A 24,342-nucleotide genomic window follows, 5' to 3' on the forward strand; every position below is an offset into this window, starting at 1 on the left:
TGCAAAGCCACGATTCAGCTTTTTGACGCCTTCTGAGAGTCCATGGGAGCCGTAGGAAGTGTCACGTAACAGCAGAGATCCTCTGTAATGGATAGAGATAATCAAGAAGGGCAAGAAATTGTCAGACAGGCCACTTCCTGCATGGAATCTTCTCAGGTTTTGGCCTGCCAAATGAGTTCTGTTATACTCACAGACACCATTCAAACAGTTTTAGAAACTTTGGAGTGTTTTCTATCCAAAGCTAATAATTATATGCATATTCTAGTTTCTGGGCAGGAGTAATAATCAGATTAAATCGGGTAATTGGCGAGTAATATTGATGGTAACGGCAGCTTTCCTACTCGCCTTCTGCGGGTCCAGACGAGGCATCCGGCTCTTCGTCCTCTGCGTCGCTTCCTTTTGTGAATAATTGGGATGTCTGCCCTGTGGGGTGTTTGGAGAATATCGTGTGAGTCCTGCTTGTTGTTGTTGAAAAAATCTTTGTCTAATCCGAGGTGAGTGATCGCTGTCCTGATTTCCAGAAGCTCTTTTCTGCCGTAAGATACGGTTGCAGAAACATTATGTACAAAATAATTTACAAATATCGCGAAAAAAAACACAATAGCACAATTGGCCTCTCTAGGCTAGGCGGGACGAATTCGTCCCACCTACGTAACAGCCACGGCTATCCTGTGGCGCGATTTTCAAAACCTTAAAAATCCTATTACTTCAATTTCTCAAACATATGACTATTTTACAGCCATTTAAAGATAAGACTCTCGTTAATCTAACCACACTGTCCGATTTCAAAAAGGCTTTACAACGAAAGCAAAACATTAGATTATGTCAGCAGAGTACCAAGCCAGAAATAATCAGACACCCATTTTTCAAGCCAGCATATAATGTCACCAAAACCCAGAAGACAGCTAAATGCAGCACTCACCTTTGATGATCTTCATCAGATGACAACCCTAGGACATTATGTTATACAATACATGCATGTTTTGTTCAATCAAGTTCATATTTATATCAAAAACCAGCTTTTTACATTAGCATGTGACGTTCAGAACTAGCATACCCCCGCAAACTTCCGTGGAATTCGCTAACATTTTACTAAATTACTCACGATAAACGTTCACAAAAAGCATAACAATTATTTTAAGAATTATAGATACAGACCTCCTCTATGCACTCGATATGTCCGATTTTAAAATAGCTTTTTGGTGAAAGCACATTTTGCAATATTCTAAGTACATAGCCCAGGCATCACGGGCTCGCTATTTAGACACCCGGCAAGTTTAGCACTCACCATAATCATATTTACTATTATAAAAATGTCATTACCTTTTGTTGTCTTCGTCAGAATACACACCCAGGACAGCTACTTCAATAACAAATGTTGGTTTGGTCCAAAATAATCCATCGTTATATCCGAATAGCGGCGTTTTGTTCGATGCGTTCCAGACACTATCCGAAATAGTAAAGAAGTGTCGCGCGCATGGCGCAATTCGTGACAATAAAATTCTAAGTATTCCATGACCGTACTTCGAAGCATGTCAACCGCTGTTTAAAATCAATTTTTACGACATTTTTCTCGTAGAAAAGCGATAATATTCCGACAGGGAATCTCCTTTTCGGCAAACAGAGGAAAAAAATCCCAAAGGCGGGGGCGGTCGGTGTCACGCGCATAAGCTAGTGTCTCTTGATGGGCCACTTGAGAAAGGCGATAATGTGTTTCAGCCTGGGGCTGGAATGACGACATTCTGTTTTTTCCCGGGCCTTCTGAGCGCCTATGGACGACGTGGGAAGTGTCACGTTAGAGCAGAGATCCTTAGTAAATGATAGAGATGGAAAAGAAGTTCAACAAATGGTCAGACAGGCCACTTCCTGTAAAGGAATCTCTCAGGTTTTGACCTGCCATTTGAGTTCTGTTATACTCACAGACACCATTCAAACAGTTTTAGAAAATGTAGGGTGTTTTCTATCCATATGTAATAAGTATATGCATATTCTAGTTACTGAGTAGGAGTGGTAACCAGATTAAATCGGGTATGTTTTTTATCCAGCCGTGTCAATGCTGCCCCCTAGCCCTAACAGGTTAGGAGACCGCAAAACGGAGGCCATCTCCTCCGGCGCCATCTCTGAATGCACTGTACGTGCTATTGGTGTACCTCTCTATAATAGGTCTCTATACGTCCACAGTAGCAAACAGACTGTCAATGACTGATGCAGGAACCTACAGTATATTTGTCATCGTTAGTAAAAAGTAGTACACACTGGTAAAAACAAATTACCAGTAAAGCACCATCACACCACCTCCTCCATGCTTGAGGGTGGGAACCACACATACGGAGATCATCCGTTCACCCACACTGCATCTCTCAAAGACATGGCGGTTGGAACCAAAAATCTCACATTTGTACTCATCAGACCAAAGGACAGATTTCCACCAGTCTAATGTCCATTGCTCGTGTTTCTTGGCCCAAGCAAGTCTCTTCTTCTTATTGGTGTCCTTTAGTAGTGGTTTCTTTGCAGCAATTCAACCATGAAGGCCTGCTTCACGCATTCTCCTCTGAACAGTTGATGCGTGTGTGTGTGTTACTTGAACTCTGAAGCATTTGTTTGGGCTGTAATTTCTGAGGCTGGTAACTCTAATGAATTTATCCTCTGCAGCAGAGGTAACTCTGGGTCTTCCTTTCCTGTGGCGGTCCTCATGAGAGCTAGTTTCATCATAGTGCTTGATGGTTTTTGCTACTGCACTTGAAGAAACTTTCAAAGTTCTTAAAATTTTCCGGATTGACTGACCTTCAAAGTAATGATGTAATGTCTTATCTTTGCTTATTTGAGCTTTTCTTGCCATAATATGGACTTGGTCTTTTACCAAATAGGGCTAACTTCTGTGTACTCCCCTACCTTGTCACAACACAACTGATTGTCTCAAATGCATTAAGAAGGAAATAAATTCAACAAATTAACTTTTAACAAGGCACACCTGTTAATTGAAATGCATTCCAGGTGACTACCTCATGAAGCTGGTTGAGAGAATGCCAAGACTGTGCAAAGCTGTCATCAAGGCAAAGGATGGCCACCTTGAAATATTTAAAATATATTTTCATTTGTTTCTCACTTTTTTTGTCTTTTTTTTACTACATGATTCCATACGTGTTATTTCAGTTTTGATATCTTCTGTTCTACAATGTAGAAAATAGTAAAAATAAAGAAACCCTTGAATGAGTAGGTGGTGTTCCTTTTGACTGGTACTGTAGTAAAACCAGTAATGTAACTACATTTTGTAGTAACTTGGTGTCAATTAAACTAAATAACAATCTTGGAAGTGTTTTCAGTAACTTGTTTTTGCCATGTAGCTAACTACTAGCAATACACACTACTTTTTTTGCAAAAATAAAATATGGGTTAATTAGTCAATTTCTCTGCGTCAGACCTGCCTAATTCTCTCGTGAAACCGCTTTTGTTTTAATAGGCCAAATTACAAATTCTGTTAAGGCCGAATGCAGCCTTTTATATCAAATCATTTCTGGCTAACATCGAAGTACCTTACTATAATAGATTTCCATAAAAATTGTGACTTTCCTTTAAAAAATAAATAAACTCAAGCAAGAGTTTTTCTAGGACTGTCTGAGGTGGTAGGGGAAATCTGAAAACTACCTGTTATTGTCAGAGGTTTGGGACTTTTTTATTTAACTGATGCCAGAGAAGCCAGTTGTTTGGAGGATATATTGGCATAGGGTTTTTTAGGCCCAAGTCGAGGGCCGGCAAAACGTGTCAATATCCTCAACACAGGCTTCTCTGGCAATATCACTTTTATACAACGTATTACCAACAAATTCAAATAATGATTGATGTAGTTTCATTAAAACATTTTATGAATTTATTCATACCATTTCATCCTTCCATGAGAGAGTCTCAATGTTTAGGGTTGCTACCCAAGCTGGCTGGTCTTTTGTTCTGTTGCGAGAGATGCAACCCAGTCGTTAAGTATTTTTGTTCTGTTTCTATGGAAGCGACTCAGTCGTTCATTTTAAGTGTTCTATTGCCATACTGTTCATATTCCTTGCTTGCTAGATAGCCAACTTCGGTTAACTTAGTCATGTCAAACAATGCAGCCAAAATAGATCATATCTAGATGCTTTTTACAGTGGAGTTCAAGTTTATAAATTGTTTGGCTGGGCTGATGAGACTGTGGATTGCACAGTGAGCTGGTACAGAGTAACTAGGCATTTCAACTTCATAGCTTTAGCTGGTGGTAACTTGTGGAATAGACACCGGCTGGAATGCGGTTTCAACCAATAAGATGTGTGTGGCATGTCTCAAGAAACATTATGATATAAAGAAAGTGTAGCCTATTTCAGAAGATGTATCCTTATATTCGGCCATGATCTAGCTATACCATACGACATTAACACAAGTTAATAGTTTGGGAAAAATATCCTCTTGTCACGTCCTGACCAGTAGAGGGTGTAGTTGGGTCAGGACGTGGCAGAAGAGAAGTGTGTGTTTTGATTGTTTCGTTTATTTTGGCCGTGTGACCTTCCAATCAGGCACAGCTGTAGAGGGTTGTGGCATATTGGGAGTCACACATAAGTAGCCTACTTTTCCTTTGGGGGTTGTGGGTAATTGTTCTTGTTACAGTGTTTTTGCACCTGACAGGACTGTGTTGGCTGTCAGTTTATTGTTTTTGTAATTGTATAGTGTTCCGTTTCATTAAATATATCATGAACACTAACTCCGCTGCATTTTGGTCCAGTCTCTCTAAAGGCAGTCGTTACAGAATTACCCAACAACAACTGACCAAGCAGCGGAGGAAGGAGAAGCGACAGGAGTACAGCTTGATGGACTCGTGAACATGGGAACAAATCCTGGACGGAGAGGGACCATGGACTCAGGCTGGGGATTATCGCCTCCCGCAGCGGGAGATTGAAGCGGCGAGAGCGGAGAGGCGATACTATGAGGAGAGAGAGCGCAACGAGCACGAGAAGCAGCCCCAATAACTTTTTTTGGGGGGCACACGGGACAGTCGGCGGAGCTGAGGTCGGAACCAGAGCCAGTCGGGATGACATTGGAGGTGAGCGAGGGGTACGAGGCAGAGACTGTGACGGAGTTAATGGGGAAATTAAAGGAGAGAGAGATGAGAGAGCTGCTAGTGTGGTGCATAAGGCACGGCATTCGCCCTACGGAGCGTGTCGTGGAAATGATGTCACCTGAGGCAGCTCTCCATACTCGTCCTGGTGCATGCTGGTTGTCTGGTGAAGACTGTGCCTGCGCCCAGAAACAGGCCTCCTGCATGTCTTCCCAGCCCTGCACGTCCTGTGCCTACGCCCAGAACCAGGCCTCCTGCATGTCTTCCCATCCTGGTCAAGCCCGTGCCTCCTCCACGGACCAGTCCTCCAGTGGATCTCCCTATCCTGGTCAAGCCCGTGCCTCCTCCACGGACCAGTCCTCCAGTGGGTCTCCTCATCCTGGTCAAGCCAGTGCCTCCTTCTCGGACCAGTCCTCCAGTGGGTCTTCCCATCCTGGTTCGTCCTGTGCCTCCTCCAAGGACCAGTCCTCCGGTGGATCCCTCCACCCTGGTCTCTCCTGTGCCGCCTCCTCAGACCAGGCCTCCAGGGGGTCTCCCCAGCCTGGTGAGTCCAGGGCCTGCGCCCAGAGCCAGGCCTCCCTCATGTCTCCCCAGCCTGGTGAATCCTGAGCCGGATCTGCCAGAGTGGCCCGCCTGTCCGGATCTGCCAGTGTGCCCCGCCTGTCCGGATCAGCCAGAGTTGCCCGTCTACCCGGAGCTGCCAGAGTGGCCCGTCTGCCTGGAGCTGCCAGAGTGGCCCGTCTGCCCGGAGCTGCCAGAGTGGCCCGTCTGTCCTGCGGCCCAGCCCGAGTGGCCCGTCTGTCCTGCGGCCCAGCCCGAGTGGCCCGCCTGTCCTCCGGCCCAGCCCGAGTGGCCCGCCTGTCCTCCGGCCCAGCCCGAGTGGCCCGCCTGTCCTCCGGCCCAGCCCGAGTGGCCCGCCTGTCCTCCGGCCCAGCCCGAGTGGCCCGCCTGTCCTCCGGCCCAGCCCGAGTGGCCCGCCTGTCCTCCGGCCCAGCCCGAGTGGCCCGCCTGTCCTCCGGCCCAGCCCGAGTGGCCAGCCTGTCCTCCGGCCCAGCCCGAGTGGCCCGCCTGTCCTCCGGCCCAGCCAGAGTCGCCCGCCTGTCCTCCGGCGCAGCCAGAGTCGCCCGCCAGCCGGGTGCAGCCAGAGTCGCCCGCCAGCCGGGTGCAGCCAGAGTCGCCCGCCAGCCGGGCGCAACCAGGGTCGCCCTCCAGTCCTCCGGCGCGGCCAGGGGCGCAACCTAAGTGGGCGACGCCAAGGGTACAGCGGAGGCCACGTCCCGCACCTGATCCACCTCCAGGTTAGGTGGGTTGGGGAGGGGGGGTGTAGCACAGTGCCGTTGTTGACGGCAGCCACCCTCCCTTCCCTCCCTTATTGTTTAGGGGGGGAGAATTTTTTTTGGGGGGGGATTTTTGTTGTTGTTTCAGTGTAGGTGCATTCAGAGTGGGCATGTTTGAGGGGGGGGTACTGTCACGTCCTGACCAGTAGAGGGTGTAGTTGGGTCAGGACGTGGCAGAAGAGAAGTGTGTGTTTCGATTGTTTCGTTTATTTTGGCCGTGTGACTTCCAATCAGGCACAGCTGTAGAGGGTTGTGGCTGATTGGGAGTCACACATAAGTAGCCTACTTTTCCTTTGGGGGTTGTGGGTAATTGTTATTGTTACCGTGTTTGCACCTGACAGGACTGTGTTGGCTGTCAGTTTATTGTTTTTGTAATTGTATAGTGTTCCGTTTCATTAAATATATCATGAACACTAACTCCGCTGCATTTTGGTCCAGTCTCTCTAAAGGCAGCCGTTACACCTCTTTTGTTAATTTATGTTCAATTGTATTCTAACTATAACATAATGCCATGGGTATTATAAGCAGATCTTGTTTACAAGTTTAGTGATAATTTAAAACAGGTCCTCCTATATGCTTAATTATTTATGCAACTTTAGTTGTGATGCTAAATGTTTTGATTTCTATTACATTCTAAGGTTGCATGATGCTAATGATGATGATTTGAAAAAAGTTGCATGAAAGGCATGCGCTCTGTTCTGTTTCTTGCGCAGGCAGGACACACTTCATCAGTCGCTCAATCACAATTTGACAAGCACTTGATACTATTCTCACCCATCAGACTATTCTAAATTTTATCTGGTCTTTACATATAGCCTAGTAATATGTGTGGAATTATTTTTTATTTAAAATGGCCCACACTAAAAAACATGCCATCTGTAGCCTGCACTCCAATAGTGAATGTAGGAGGCGCTTCCTGCGGTTACTTTTTTTAATATGCCAGGTAGGCTACAGCGGTTGTAAAGCGAATTTAATGTTTCATTTTAAGAATTGAGCAATAAATATAGCTGCACGCATGAGAAAGCTGTGATCCTCTTTTAAATAGTGGCTGTTCACATGCAATTGTGCAACGACTGGGCTTTTAAGAACACGTTTCACTATGCTCTGTAGGCTATGGGCGCTCCAACCCTGTTCCAGGGGTCCTAGGCCTATACGCTATGCTTAGTTATTTGGCCACTTAAGTTGTGATACAAACCTTATCAAAACATATAGGCCTATGTGCTAGGCTACATAATGCATGCGACAATGTGCTTTTTCTTGCCTTAGACTGCACACGCTGGGCATCATTCACAAGTGATAATATTGTCACCCATCAGACTATTCTGAATCAAATGTTGTCTTTACATACACTCAATGTGTGAAATTAGTTTTTATTTAGAATGGGCCATTATTATGCACCTGTCGGAACAGAGGCAGGTGAAAAAATACATCGTATGCACTTGAATAGCGAATGGAGGACACTTTTCCTGTGGTTAATTTTCATGCCAGCCAGTATTAGGAAAGTTGAGAAATAAATATAGTAGGACTAGTCTATAGAAAGCTGATGGGATCCTACTTTAAAAAAATTAAAAATATTAGAGGCCAACAAAACTGTCTCTCGCAATTTGCGTAGCCTATAGAAATTTAGGAACACTTATTTCAGGGCTCCTCAACTAGATTCCACTGTGAATAGATTTGTTTTCTTGAGCGGATGGTCGGGGGGCCGGGAACATAAAAAATAATTTGTAGACTGCAAATTGACCGCAAGAAGCCCAAACGGATTTAATATTTTGATTAAAATCTTATTTCAAACCTTGCTTACATTTGTATATGATCACGTATCTCTCTCTGTGGGAATAATTTAACAGATTCCCCAAATGAAAATCACGGAGCTGATGTCCTGGTGTTTTTACAGTCTTAATGCTCAACTTAGGGTGCCAAGTAAAACAACCCGCAGGCCGAATTTGGGCCGCCTGTTGGGGAACCAGGTATGAGGAGCTGGCTCTCGCTGGTGATCCTATTCCACTCAAACTCTGAATGCCAGGGCACTCATGAAGTGCATGATTTGCATTGATGTCAGAGTGATTAGAGGGACAATGGAGTGCTGAGTACCAGACCATTAGCGACTGGCCGTTAGCAAGTTTGGTAGACTATGACCATTAGCGCAGTTTTGGAAAAGCCTAGTTACATTGACTCAATGGTCACATGGAATTTGACTGCGGTCATGACTCGTGACTGCTGCTGTGGAGGTAATATGGTCACCATAACAGGCCTACTTACAACTAATGTGCCTCAGCCAGCTAGAATAATAAAATGTGGAATTGTATTTATGGACTAGTGATGTTAAATATAGAGTGGTCTTGTTGCCGAAGTGAAGTTGTTTTCCCAATGCAGCAAGGAGACACAAAGGGCATGCCAAGGAGTGTTCTTTATTCTCTATCTGTCCGTGAGGACCTATGGTTTTTGGACTTCTGCTGCCTCCTTATAAATGAAATGGCGAGGATGTTTGCTAGCAAGCTACAGTATCAATGTATATAATATCTAACCGGTGGAGTAAGGGTGGGGGGGGGGGGGGAATATGAAACACTGATGCGCATTCTGATGGAGACAAGTGACAGCAAACGTGTCTGCCAGCTGCAAAGTTTTGAACACACACACACTTTAGCTGCTCCTGCACTGCAGCTTTCTTTGTCTATAAACTTGCTGGGAGACGATTTAGCTATATTGTAGCCTCTATTTAGGCATCTTAACCTGTTTAGGATAGGGGGCAGTATTGACACGGCTGGATAAAAAACGTACCCGATTTAATCTGGTTACCACTCCTACCCAGTAACTAGAATATGCATATACTTATTACACATGGATAGAAAACACCCTAAAGTTTCTAAAACTGTTTGAATGGTGTCTGTGAGTATAACAGAACTCATTTGGCAGGCAAAAACCTGACAAGGTTTCAGGCAGGAAGTGGCCTGTCTGACAAGGTGTCGTTCTTCTTGTCTCTGTTTATTGAAGAGTGAGGATCTTAGCTGTCCCGTGGCACTTCCTACGGCTGCCATAGGGTCTCAGAAGGCGGCAAAAAGCTGAATCGTGGCTTTGCAGGCTCTGGCTGAAAAAAAGTCGCGCGTTTGGGTAGTGGCTGGTTACAGTACTGTGAGACTCAGGCTCGTGCCCGCGTCGACCGAAAGCTTTGTTTACCTTCCTCAGTTTAGCTAAATGGACATTCCCGGTCGGAATATTATCGCTTTTCTACGAGAAAAATGGCATAAAAATGGATTTTAAACAGCGGTTGACATGCTTCGAAGTACGGTAATGGAATATTTAGATTTTTTTTGTCACGAATTGCGCCATGCACGCGACCCTGATTTACCATTTCAGATAGTGTCTGGGACGCACGAACAAAACGCCGCTATTCGGATATAACGATGGATTATTTTGGACCAAACCAACATTTGTTATTGAAGTAGCAGTCCTGGGAGTGCATTCTGACGAAGACAACAAAAGGTAATCAAACTTTTATAATAGTAAAGCTGATATTGGTGAGTGCTAAACTTGCCGGGTGTCTAAATAGCTAGCCCGTGATGCCTGGGCTATGTACTTAGAATATTGCAAAATGTGCTTTCACCAAAAAGCTATTTTAAAATCGGACATATCGAGTGCATAGAGGAGTTCTGTATCTATAATTCTTAAAATAATTGTTATGCTTTTTGTGAACGTTTATCGTGAGTAATTTAGTAAAATGTTAGCGAATTCCCCGGAAGTTTGCGGGGGTATGCTAGTTCTGAACGTCACATGCTAATGTAAAAAGCTGGTTTTTGATATAAATATGAACTTGATTGAACAAAACATGCATGTATTGTATAACATAATGTCCTAGGGTTGTCATCTGATGAAGATCATCAAAGGTGAGTGCTGCATTTAGCTGTCTTCTGGGTTTTTGTGACATTATATGCTAGCTTGAAAAATGGGTGTCTGATTATTTCTGGCTTGGTACTCTGCTGACATAATCTAATGTTTTGCTTTCGTTGTAAAGCCTTTTTGAAATCGGACAGTGTGGTTAGATTAACGAGAGTCTTGTCTTTAAATAGCTGTAAAATAGTCATATGTTTGAGAAATTGAAGTAATAGGATTTTTAACGTTTTGAAAATCGCGCCACAGGCTTCAAGTGGCTGTTACGTAGGTGGGACGAATTCGTCCCGCCTAGCCCATAGAGGTTAAAACCAATGTTGGGATTAGTTATATATTACTTGTTACATTTAACAAAAGTTAGTTACAATATTACTTTGCGACACTTTCATGATAAAAATCTGTCGGACGAGCAAGGCAAGCCACCATCTTTTAATTCTAAATATTTTACTAGCTGCCAGTTCTGGTTATAGACCGCACGCACATAGGCTACACAGATCCATAGAGATGTATAGAGGGCCCACTTGCCACTAGACGGGAGAGCCCTCAATGGGCTTTGCGATCACAGAAGTGATCAATGGGAAAGATCAGAGGTGCGCCCTCTACACATTTCTGTTCAAATATTTTTTATTGAACACATACACAAGAATGGTGTATAGGTATAAAAGACAAGTTTACAGTTCTTATCTAAACATAAGAGAACAGACATTAACCAAAAGACCCAGAGTTCTGGGCACAAAACAAATATTACAAAACAAGACATACAAAACAAGGACAGGTAGAGAAAAAAAAAGGGAAAAAAAGGGTCGATGTAGCCCCCCCACTTATACCCCACTTTATCCCCCGTTATTCCACCCTATTCCCCTCCCAACTGCTCAGGTGGCGGGGCCAGCACACGCTGCCCAAAGGTAGATTACCGTATGACAATTAAGAGTGCGTTAAGTGCAAATTCACAGCGCCGCCTGGTCCAAGTAAGAGAGGAAAGGCTGCCAGATTTGATCAAATGTTGATAATTTATTGTTCAAAATATATCTAATTCTTTCTAAGTGTACAGTGTTTGCCAATTCGCTGAGCCATAATTTGGTAGAGGGCGCTTCCCTCTTTTTCCAAAACAACAAGATTTATTTTTTGCCGAAATGAGACCGTAAGAGATGAGTTGTTTTTGGGAGTTGGTTAATCCGTTTAGGGAATCGGACACTCCCAGGATTATCAGAAGCGGGTCTGGGTCTATTGAAGTCTCCAGAACTTCAGAGAGGACCCCAAAAATTCCACACCAATACCCTACAAGTTAGAGCATAGGGCAAAGCAGTGGAGTAGTGTACCCTGCTCAGCCTGACATTTATCACACATAGGGGATGTAACAGGAAATATCCTATGCAGTTTGGTTTTGGAATAGTGTAATCTGTGTAATACCTTGAATTGTATGAGACGATGTCTGGAGTTAATGGAGCAGGTGTGGATATACACCAAGCTATCTTCCCAGTCTGCCACCGAAATGTCAGTCCCTAGTTCTTCCTCCCATTTTGCCTTAATGGCATCAGTAGAGGGTGCGCTAACAGATTGAAAAGCATCATATATACGAGATATCAGTTTGTCTGAGGTGGGGCATATTTTTATGCATCCGTCAAATGTGGAAGGTTTAGCATTCCCAAATGTTGGGAGGTATTTTCTAACATAGTCTCTAATCTGTAGGTATCTGAAAAAGTTACTTCTGGGAAGATTATAAGTTTCCCTCAGCGATTCAAAGGAAGCAAAGGTTCCCCCTATATATAAATCCCCTATGGTACTTATCCCCAACTCTCCCCACCACTCAAAGGTGTTATCAAGCTTAGAGGGGGCAAAGGAGGGATTCCTGGCAACAGGAAGCATGAACGATATTGATCTAAGATCAAAGTGGACTTTAATTTGCTTCCAGATTCGGACTGTGCTATGTATAATAGGATTGTTACGGTAAAGTGACATCTCCAGATTGACAGGTGACAAAATCACAGCACCAATAGAGAAGGGGTGGCACTCCTCTCGCTCCATACTAAGCCAGCTGGATGGCGGGAGTGCGTCATCCAGCAGAAACGTAACAGCGCGGAGGTTGGCGGCCCAGTAGTAAAATATAAAGTTTGGGAGAGACAATCCTCCTTCCATCTTGGATTTACAGAGGTGTTTTTTACCTATCCTGTGTGTTTTATAATCCCAGATGAAAGGATTGATAATAGAGTCCAGTTGTTTATGAAAGGATTTAGGTATGAATATTGGGATGTTCTGGTATAGGTAGAGCAGTTGTGGGAGGAAGACCATTTTAATGGCATTAATTCTTCCGAGCAGAGAAATTGGGAGAGTTCTCCAAAATTGTATGTTTGCCTTAAGTTTTTGCATCAGAGAGGGGAAATTCTCTTTAAATAGTAAGGAGTATTGTTTGGTAACTACAATTCCAAGGTAGGTAAATGTATCTGAAGATAGCTTAACTGGAAGATGTTCTAGCCAGGAGGTGTTTTGCAACCGAATGGGCATTAATTCACACTTGTTCCAATTTATTCTGTATCCCGAGAAGGTACCAAACAAATTAATCACCTCTAGAATAGCTGGAATACTATCTTGGGGTTCTGTTACATAGAGGAGAATGTCATCTGCGTATAGGGAAATCTTATTTAGAGTATGTTTAGTATTATAGCCGTGTATTGCTGCATGAGATCTGATCGCTTGAGCGAGAGGTTCAATAATTAGGGCGAAGAGCATAGGCGACAGCGCACAACCCTGCCTTGTCCCTTTGTGAAGGTTAAATCGGGGCGACAATGATTGGTTAGTGAGTATTCTCGCACAGGGGTTCCTATATAAAAGCTGGATCCACTTTATGAACCCATCTCCAATATTACATTTCTGTAGGACCTTGAATAGATAGGGACACTCAACTTGGTCAAAGGCCTTTTCAGCATCAAGAGATATAACGGCTAGGTCCACATTAGGTAACCTCTGAGAATACATAATGTTGAATAGGCGCCTGAGATTGAAGAATGAGTTTCTGTTAGGGATAAAGCCGGTCTGGTCTGAATGGACCAATTTGCCAATTAAAGTGCTCAGCCTGTTAGCCAAAGTTTTTGCTAAAATCTTTTGGTCTGTATTAAGGAGATCCTCCATATTACAAATAAGTTCGCATTTTTTATGTAGGTATTCAAGAATTCGCTTGAATAGGAGGTAGGGGTTCGCCGGGTAGAGGATCTATCCAAATATTGGTCTAGTACACAGTTGAGGTCTCCTTCAATGACCAGGTTAGTATGGGAGATATCTGGAATCAGGGCAAGGACTCTTTTGAAAAAAGAGGGGTTATCAATGTTTGGCCCATAGATATTAAGTAGAGTTACAGAAGTAGAGTGGATCTCTCCTATTACGATCACATAACGACCCTCTTTGTCCACAATAGTGGTTTTATGTTGAAAGGGAATTCCTTTCCGTACCAGAATCGCTGCGCCTCTCGTTTTGGCAGAGAAGTTAGAGTGATACACTTGCCCCACCCACTTACATTTAAGTCTGTTATGAGAATTGTTTTTGAGATGGGTTTCTTGCAAAAATATAATATCAGACGAGAGTGCTTTCAAGTGGGCTAGGACCTTGCCTCTCTTAATTGGTTCATTTAAACCCTTGACATTCCAGGAAGTGAATGTAAGCCCCGCCCTCCTCTCATTTGTAGTTCCTATGGTGGCCTGCATAGCATGTAAGTTACTAAAAAGGTAAGAAAGTGCACCAAACTATCACGATCAGCATATGTAGCACCTACACCCGAGCAGTATTCAACCCACCCCTCCACCCCCTGCAAGCACCTTTACTCTCCACCCTATTCCCCTACTTACCCCAACATTTACCCCTCCCATCAACCCACATTTAAGAGGCATACACAAAAAGGAGAGAAAAAAACATGAAAATAAAAATAATAAACACATTGTCTGGCCGATGCCAAAAAAGCACGGCGCGACCTCGAACAAAACATCCGATCCCATTGCAACCTTCAATAGCTTGGCGAAGAAGTCGGTGGGGCGAGAGCCAGCCTCTATCCCCTCTGCCATCCCAACAACGCGAAGGTTGTGACGTCTGGATCGGCCCTCCAGGTCAACCACTTTCACAGAAAGCCTCTGCACACTATCCTGCAATGACGTGCATAGCTTCTCCAACTCGTCGATCCTACCAGCGTTGAATTCAGAGGCTTTCTCAAGGTCCACAATACTCTGGCCCTGCGAGGCGACCGTTCGAATGGTGCTCTCAATTTTAGTGTCCAGTTCAGCAATAGTAGCCTTAAGATCCTCAGCTATAGCAACACGTAGTTCTCCCAAAGCCCGGGTAAGTTCTGTAAGTGTCACGTTGTTACCTGTGCCTTCCGCCATGTCTGTCTCGTTGTTTGGCGGGGAGTAGGCCTCCGAAGTGGATTTATTGTCCTTTGGTCGCTTATTACTCGGCATTTTCACATAGAAAGTTACAATATTGTATTAGAAAGAAACGTTTGTTGTAAAAAGTGCTATAAAGTAGGTTAAGTTAGATTATTTCGCAAAAAAGTTGCAGGAGCCTCTCACACACAGCCGTTCACTCCAACATGCTAGCTCCCCCCCCCCCACACAGTTTTATGGACAGCAGCTGTCATGGCATTTTTCCAAACAGCTTTTCTCCGCTCGCTGGAACTAAATGATGTAACAAGTCGAGATTGGATCATGGAAACACGCACCCGGTAGAGATATGACTCTGAAAGTAATGCATGTGTTTGACAAAGTAACTAATAATATTACAGGTTACCCCCAAAACTGTTCAAAACATTTCCGTATTTTCCAATATGAGTATGGCCAGATCAGGAAACCCCTAGCTAGCACTGAACTGCCACATACTGTAAAATAATAGTATGATAACCCAGTAATGTGCTATTAGTTCAAATCGCATTGACACCTGCATACCACACAACTTTATCCACTATGGTCAGTTAGACTACAGCTGCCACCTCCTCTCTACAGGGGGAGCTCAATGTCTGCCTGCCTTACCCTGTGATATCCACTCAAAGTACGGAGCGAAAGCTACATGGTTTATGGTGCTTTACAGACACATTCATGCACAGATTGATATTAAAGCAGAAATGATGTGATAATGATGAAAATGGCGGCGGAAGAAATGGCAGCAGTTTTACGGGCACCCAACCAATTGTGCTATGTGTTTTCTTTTCGCGTTATTTGTAACTTATTTTGTACATAATGTTTCTGCAACTGTATCTTACGGCAAAAAAGAGCTTCTGGATATCAGGACAGCGATCACTCACCTCGGATTAGACAAAGATGTTTTTGTACAACAAGGAGGACATTCTCCAAACACCCAACAGGGCCGACATCCCCGTTATTTGCAAGGGGAAGCGACGCAGGTACAGAGGGCAAAGAGCCGGATGCCTCGTTAGGACCTGGAGAAGGCGAGTGGGAAAGCTGCCATTACCGTCAAAACTACTCGCCAACGTGCAATCATTGGACAATAAATTAGACGAGGTACGATCACGAATATCCTACCAACGGGACATCAAACTGTAATATCCTATGTTTCACGGAATCGTGGCTGAATGACGACATGGATATGCAGCTAGCGGGATATACGCTGCACCGGCAAGATGGAACAGCACACTCCGGTAAGATGAGGGGGGGGCGGTCTATGCATATTTGAAAAATAACAGCTGGTGCACGAAATCTAAGGAGGTCTCTAGATTTTGCTTGCCTGAAGGGGAGTATATTGTGATAAATTGCGGACCACACTACTTGCCTAGAGTTTTCAGTTATACTTTTCGTGGCTGTTTATTTACCACCACAGACAGATGCTGGCACTAAGACCGCACTCAGTCAGCTGTATAAGGAAATAAGCAAACAGGAAACCACTCACCCAGAGGCGGCGCTCCTAGTGGCCGGAGACTTTAATGCAGGGAAATTTAAATCAGTTCTACCAAATTTCTATCAACATGTTAAATGTGCAACCAGAGGGAAAAAAATTCTAGATCACCTGCACTCCACACACAGAAACGGGTACAAAGCTCTCCCTTGGTAAATCCAACCACAACCCTATCCTCCTGATTCCTGCTTAGAAGCAAAAATTAAAGCAGGAAGCACCAGTGGCTCGGTCTATAAAAAAAGTGGTCAGATGAAGCAGATGCTAAACTACAGGACTGTTTTGCTATCACAGACTGGAACATGTTCCGGGATTCTTCCGATGGCACTGACGAGTACACCACATCAGTCACTGGCTTTATCAATAAGTGCATCGAGGACGTCGTCCCCACAGTGACTGTACGTACATACCCCAACCAGAAGCCATGGATTACAGACAACATTCGCCCTGAGCTAAAGGGTAGAGCTGCCGCTTTCAAGGTGCGGGACTCTAACCCGGAAGCTTACAAGAAATCCCGCTATGCCCTGTGACGAACCATCAAACAGGCAAAGCGCCAATACAGGGCTAAGATTGAATCATACTACACCGGCTCCGATGCTCATCTTATGTGGCGCGGCTTGCAAACTATTACAGACTACAAAGGGAAGCACAGCCGCAAGCTGCCCAGTGACACAAGCCTACCAGATGAGCTAAATCACTTCTATGCTCGCTTCGAGGCAAGCAACACTGAGGCATGCACGAGAGCATCAGCTGTTCCGGACAACTGTGTGATCATGCTCTCCATAGCCGACGTGAGTAAGAACTTTAAACAGGTCAACATACCCAAGGCTGCGGGGTCAGACGGATTACCAGGACGTGAGCTCCGGGCATGTGCTGACCAACTGGCAGGTGTCTTCACTGACATTTTCAACATGTCCCTGATTGAGTCTGTAATACCAACATGTTTCAAGCAGACCACCATAAGTCCCTGTGCCCAAGAACACAAAGGCAACTTGCCTAAATGACTACAGACCGGTAGCACTCACGTCCGTAGCCATGAAGTGCTTTGAAAGGTTGGTAATGGCTCACATCAACACCATTATCCCAGAAACCCTAGACCCACTCTAATTTGCATACCGCCCAAACAGATCCACAGATGATGCAATCTCTATTGCACTCCACACTGCCCTTTCCCACCTGGACAAAAGGAACACTTATGTGAGAATGCTATTCATTGACTACAGCTCAGCGTTCAACACCATAGTACCCTCAAAGCTCATCCCTAAACACCTCCCTCTGCAACTGGATCCAGGACTTGGTGGTGAGCGTAGGTAGCAACACATCTGCCACGCTGATCCTCAACACTGGAGCTCCCCAGGGGTGCGTGCTCAGTCCCCTCCTGTACTCCCTGTTCATCCACGACTGCATGGCCAGGTACGACACCAACACCATCATTAAGTTTGCAAACGACACAACAGTAGGCCTGATCACCGACAACAACGAGACAGCCTTTAGGGAGGAGGTCAGAAACCTGGCCGAGTGGTGCCAGAATAACCACCTATCCCTCAACCAAGACTAAGGAGATGATTGTGGACTACAGGAAAAGGAGGACCGAGCACGCCCCCATTCTCATCGACGGGGCTGTAGTGGAGCAGGTTGAGAGCTTCAAGTTCCTTGGTGTCCACATCAACAACAAACTAGAATGGTCCAAACACACCAAGACAGTCATGAAGAGTGCACAACAAAGCCTATTTCCCCCCTCAGGAAACTAAAAAGATTTGGCATGGGTCCTGAGATCCTCAAAAGGTTCTATAGCTGCAACATCGAGAGCATCTTGACTGGTTGCATCACTGCCTGGTACGGCAATTGCTCGGCCTCTGACCGCAAGGCACTACAGAGGGTAGTGCGTACGGCCCAGTACATCACTGGGGCTAAGCTGCCTGCTATCCAGGACCTCTACACCAGGCGGTGTCAGAGGAAGGCCCTAAAAATTGTCAAAGACCCCAGCCACCCCAGTCATAGACTGTTCTCTCTACTACCGCATGGCAAGCGGTACCGGAGTGCCAAGTCTAGGACAAAAAGGCTTCTCAACAGTTTTTACCCCCAAGCCATAAGACTCCTGAACAGGTAATCAAATGGCTACCTGAACTATTTGCATTGTGTGCCCCCCCAACCCCTTTTTTTACACTGCTGCTACTCTCTGTTTATCATATATGCATAGTCACTTTAACCATATCTACATGTACATGCTACCTCAAAAAGCCTGACTAACCAGTGTCTATGTAGCCTCGCTACTGTTATAGCCTTGCTACTGTATATAGCCTGTCTTTTTATTTCTTTACTTAATTATTGTTTACCTAATACCTTTTTTGCACTATTGGTGTAAGTAAACATTTCACTGTAAGGTCTACACCTGTTATATTCAGCACACATGACAAACTTTGATAATACCAGCACCCATTGTAGTACCATAGATTTGGATTGGTTTCAATTTAGGTACTGTTAGTGGAGCAGCACTCTGTGCTCTAACATACATTTACATTTTAGTCATTTAGCAGACACTCTTATCCAGAGCAACTTACAGTAGTGAATACATTCATTTCATGCATTTTTTTTTTTTGTACTGGCCCCCCATGGGAATTGAACCCACAGCCCTGGCATTGCACACACCATGCTGGTGCTGCAAACACCATGCTCTACCAACTGAGCCACAGGGAAGACAGTATGCATTAGTAGAACACTGGTTTACGAAAATGTATTTTTTCACACTGTAAATAAATCCTCTGTTGCAGGATGTGGTTACCAGGAAAGAGGAAGTGAGGTTGAATATCGGGGAAATCTGTTGGAATGTTGGCCATGTGAAGTTGTCAGGAATCTAAAGGAAGTCTTGAGAAATGGCCTGTTTAAAACTGCAGATTCTGTGTCAATTAGACTGCTCTTGTCACTCTCGCACCACTCAGAAAATGGGCACATGTATGACTTATGAAACAATGTTAAAAAGGCTCCTTTAGCTACTTCCCTGACAACATTTGGTCCAATGTTTGATCAATGAAACCTGAGCTTTGTGTATTTGCCGCTGTGTCTTGGTCTAAAAGAGAACTGCTATGCCTATGACCAAATGGTTGTCTGAAACACCTGAACATAACATAATTGGTCAGTGCTTTTGCATTATTAGGCCATGTTGGGTGCTTTTTTTTCAACTGGTCTGAAGGTTTTAATGTTTTATTCAGGGTCAATGACATCCTCTTCTTCCAACTCACTGTCAGACTCCGAATTGATAGACATTATTCTGAAAATGTTGAATTTGTACTTGTTTTCACCTACACACACACACGTACACATATTTATGACCCAAACACCACATATGTAATATAGATGTGTAGGCGGGTGCACTCAATGAAAATGTGTTCTTGTACATGTTCTTCACTGAAAATGAACCAAGGCCAATGAGTCTCAGGTTGAAAGAATTATTAATTGTATTATTTTTATTTTAGTAAATATTGTAAATCCAGCCTGTCACATCCGGCCGTGATTGGGAAGTCCCATAGGGCGGTGCACAATTGGCCCAACGTCATCCAGGGTAGGCCGTCATTGTAAAAAATGATTTGTTCTTAACCGACTTGCCTGGTTAAATAAAAAAATGCAATAAAAAAAATGGGTTCCACGAACACCACAAGGGTTAAGCTTGCCCAATTGAAGGGGCTGAATACTTCTGCAACAAATATTGTAGTTATACATTTTTTTTATTCATCTTAAAGGGGAAATTTCCAAATGTTTCTACTTCATATTCATCTCCAGCGCCACCTCAACATATGTGAAAATGAAGCATTTCTATGTTTTGTAGTGAGGAAGATGAGGGTTTCCAGTGATGTCATAAGAGTGCATCATGTGATTTTAACCAATTATGAGTAGGCATTGCCTACTAATTGTTTGATGTCATTGGAAACACTTAGATGAAGATATTTTTTTACTACAAAATATAGAACCACACCATTTTCACGTGTTGGTCCTGGGATGGTGCTGGATATTAATATGAAGTAGAATTATTTTTAAAATGTTCCTTTAAAATAAATGGCTTTATTCTTCCATTTTTGACAGTATTTTGTGTAAATTGCCATTTTATTTTATTAAATCCGTTTTAATCCCATTTGTGGAGAAATCTAAGGACTCTGAATACTTTTGCAAGGCACTGTAATACTATGTTGATGATGCAACAGTTGAATGCCTTATTTAACCTTTAATATTCAGAAATACAAACTGTAGCATTGATAGCATGCTAATTTCTAATACTACGACTGCCCAAATGCATTACTTTTCTTAATTGTAATCTTATTTGATCTTAGTGTACAACATTAACAGCTGTTTATTCTTGTCTTTGCAGTGTTAAGTTTCTAGCATTGGCCTTTTCTCTGAAGAAGACTGAGACTGAATACTGAGTCAGTTAATCAGAAATTGTCGGAGGGAGCCACTTTACCAAGACGTGTGACACAGATGGACAGTTAAAAGGCGGATCTTTGGTGTGACGAGCAATACCGGAGGGTAATCAAGATGAACATTAGGTTGGATCTTTATGCTGTTACCAAAGCAGCCTCTTGGCAACTCCGACCACCCTTTTGAAGACTGTCCGACAGATCACAATAACTGACTGAGCATTGCAGAGAAAAGGACTCCTACTGCAACATTCCAGAAGACGTTATATTGTGACGCTCAACCATCTCATACAGTAACAAATAACCGACTGCAGTGCTGATCTACTGAGTAACTTAGTGAATTCATGAATTATCACTCACCTATACACGAGAGACCAGGTCTAACTGACTATGTAGCATCTCTGCTAACACTGTAGCATTTGTTGGCAGGGAAAATATTGTCATGACCTTATCCATCAACAGTTTGAAGAGAGTGATGTGAAAATACACACTAAATCAAAACTTGACATGCCTTCTTCCTCTTGTGATACTTACCTTTACAAGAAACTATTGTACATAAGAGACAAAGACAGGTTGCACCTCAAAAGTTTATTTGGGAAACGTGTAACAACAACTAAACCAGTTAAAGGCTAAATTAACAGAGAACTGAATTTAGACATGTTATGTCTGTTCTCCCACCTCATGAGTTCATGACTTGTGGAAGTTAGAGATTGGTTATCATTCAAGACTTTACGTATTCCATTCATTTCCATTCAATATGGAACAATGATCCCAGGACACCAACATATGTACTTATTACACTATGATACAGTACATACTGTATGTCGATGACCATACCAAATGGATGTAGCATCAACCGAGAACCTATTAGTACTACATCCACTACATATACAAAAGTATGTGGACACCCCTTCCAATTAGTGGATTCGGCTATTTCAGCCACACCTGTTGCTGACAGGTGTATAAAATAAAGCACACAGCCATGCAATCTCCATATACTTTGGCAGTAGAATGGCCTTACTGAAAAACTGTGACTTTCAACGTGGCACCTAATAGGATGTGACCTTTCCAACAAGTCAGTTTGTCAAATTTTTGCCCTGCTAGAGCTGCCCCGGTCCACTATAAGTGCTGTTATTGTGAAGTGGAAACGTCTAGTAGCAACAACGGCTCGGTGGTAGGCCACACAAGTCCAAACTGCATCTGGGAAAGGGGACACCTAGTCAGTTGTACAACTGAATGCATTCAACTGAAATGTCTTCTGCATTTAACCCAACCACTCTGAATCAGAGAGGTGTGGGGGGCTGCCATAATCGACATCCACAGCACCCGGGGAACAGCAGGTTAACTGCCTTGCTCAGGGGTAGAATAACAGATTTTTATCTTGTCAGCTCGAGGATTCAATCCAGCAACCTTTCAGTTACTGGCCCAACGCTCTAACCACTAGGCTACCTGCTGCCCATCTGGAAGCAATGTCTGCACAAGAACTGTTCATCGAGAGCTTCATGAATTGGGTTTCCTTGGCCGAGTGGCCGCACACAAGCCCAAGATCACCATTTGCAGCTGGAGTGGTGTAAAGCTTGCCGCCATTGGACTCTGGAGCAGTGGAAACACATTTTCTGGAGTGAAGAATCATGCTTCACCATCTGGCAGTCCGACAGACTGGGTTTGGCGGATACCAGGAAATTCTACCTGTGCCAAAGCATAGTGCCAACTGTAAATTTTGGTGAAGGAGGAATAATGGCCTGGGGCTGTTTTTCATGGTTTGGGCTAGGCCTCTTAGTTCCAGTGAAGGGGAAACCTTAACGCTACAGCATACAATGACATTCTAGACGATTCTGTGCTTCCAACTTGTGGCAACAGTTTGGGGAAGGTCCTTTCCTGTTTCACCAAGACAATGGCCCCGTGCACAAAGCAAGGTCCATACAGAAAGTGTTTGTCGAGATCGTTGTGGAAGAACTTGACTGGTCTGCACAGAGCCTTGACCTCAACCCCATCTAACACTTTTGGGATGAATTGGAAAGCCGACTGTGAGCCAGGCCTAATCGCCCAACATCAGTGCCCGACCTCACTAATGCTCTTGTGGCTGAACGGAAGCAAGACCTCATAGCAATGTTCCAACATCTAGTGGAAAGCCTTCCCAGAAGAGTGGAGGCTGTTATAGCAGCGACGGGGGGGGCAATTCCATGATTTTGGAATGAGATGTTCCACATACTTTTGGTCATGTAGTGTATTTCCCCCTAGAAAAAGAATCATAAACAAGACTGTCTCTCACATACTTACTATAAAATCCATGTGGCATACTGTAGGTCCTGTGCATTCACTTGCTGTATGACCAGCCTATAAAGTAACAGCAGCCCATACTGTTATGGGATGAACATTCCATATATCTAGAGCAAAGCTTTGAACTGCCTTTGGTACCTTGGCTATCACCTTGGCTATCACCTACAAGTAAGAAATGCCATTAATATATATAACAGAGGTAATTGCTGAGTATTTTTAAGAACTGATTGAATTGACTTATTTATTACGATTACATTCTTCTTGAACAAAAACCCTTAATGCACATACATGTATGACAGACACTGCTATTGGTCACTAGAAATTGACTAGCTACAGCTCAAGTCAATCACGAGTAGAGCACAGACTGACTGAGTTCAAGTCCCATGGAGAGACCTGCCAACAGCAGGAATACGGTTATAACTTAACTACAGCACAGAGGACGCCTTCACAATAAGGACAGCTTGAAGTCCCATCAAAATGTGTCCGGTGGTGGAATAAGTTCTCTGCTGTGGTTTTTGCAAGAAACCGAACATGTGTAACAGTCTTGCTTCCGTCCCTCTCCTCGCCCCTACCTGGGCTCGAACCAGGGACTCTCTGCACACATCGCCAACAGCCACCCTCGAAGCATCATTACCCATCGCGCCACAAAAGCCACGGCCCTTGCAGAGCAAGGGGAACAACCACTTCAAGGTCTCAGAGCGAGTTACGTCACCGATTGAAACGCTATTAGCGCACACCACCGCTAACTAGCTAGCCATTTTACATCGGTTACACATGCACTTATTACTATTATTCCAGATGCAAATATACTGCCAATGAGGAAAATATGACCCCTATTGCTTATACTGCCCCCATCTCTCTTGTTTCCCTTGCTGCCATGATTGCAATGATTGCATCAGGGGTCAAGCTTCTAACAAGATAGGGATGGCCCTCCAAATGAGACCATTTAATAAAGGAAAACCGAGGACAAATTGACCAAGGAAAGCACAAAGCTGGGGATGTGTACAAAGAGAACAAATCTATATTTTGATAAACTATCCATGACTTCAGATGGAGAAGGAACATCCTTCTCCATTTGGAGAAAACGAGGCAAAAAAATGCTATTTGGGAAATCTGTTGCAAATGTCTGTTAATATTATAAAGATCTATATCGGAACTGGTTTTGCAAGAAATAAAGAGGGAAAAGTAAAGGAATAATATACGAAAATGACTTTTTTGGAAAGGTGATGTGGTGGATGGACATTAGCAGCTGTGTTCCAACAGGAAAGAGACTAATGGACTCATGAGTGAGAAAAGATGTGGGGATGGCCAGAGTGGGTGGACACTGCGATTTATACAAATGAAGATTGAAAATGCATTTTTTAAACTTTGTTTACCAGCATGACTACTCTGCATGACTTTCTTTTCTGCAAGCCTTTAGTTGAAGACAAGGGTGCTAGAGATAAATTTTTTCTTTTTTATAAATTAGAAG

General features: G+C 43.8%; 1 protein-coding gene across 1 annotated transcript in view; it reads left to right on the top strand.

Moving 5' to 3' along the window:
• Positions 1 to 22,410, top strand: part of LOC106578302 (potassium voltage-gated channel subfamily C member 1-like) — a 54,860-nt gene extending 32,450 nt beyond the window's left edge. The window contains exon 4 of the mRNA XM_014156983.2: positions 20,543 to 22,410. Within this exon, the coding sequence (XP_014012458.1) occupies positions 20,543 to 20,556 (14 nt within the window). The 3' untranslated portion in view covers positions 20,557 to 22,410. The remainder of the gene's footprint in view (positions 1 to 20,542) is intronic.
• The last annotated feature ends 1,932 nt before the right edge of the window (positions 22,411 to 24,342 follow it).

Source organism: Salmo salar, chromosome ssa19 (assembly GCF_905237065.1).
Source record: "Salmo salar chromosome ssa19, Ssal_v3.1, whole genome shotgun sequence".
Taxonomy (NCBI): Eukaryota; Metazoa; Chordata; class Actinopteri; order Salmoniformes; family Salmonidae; genus Salmo; species Salmo salar.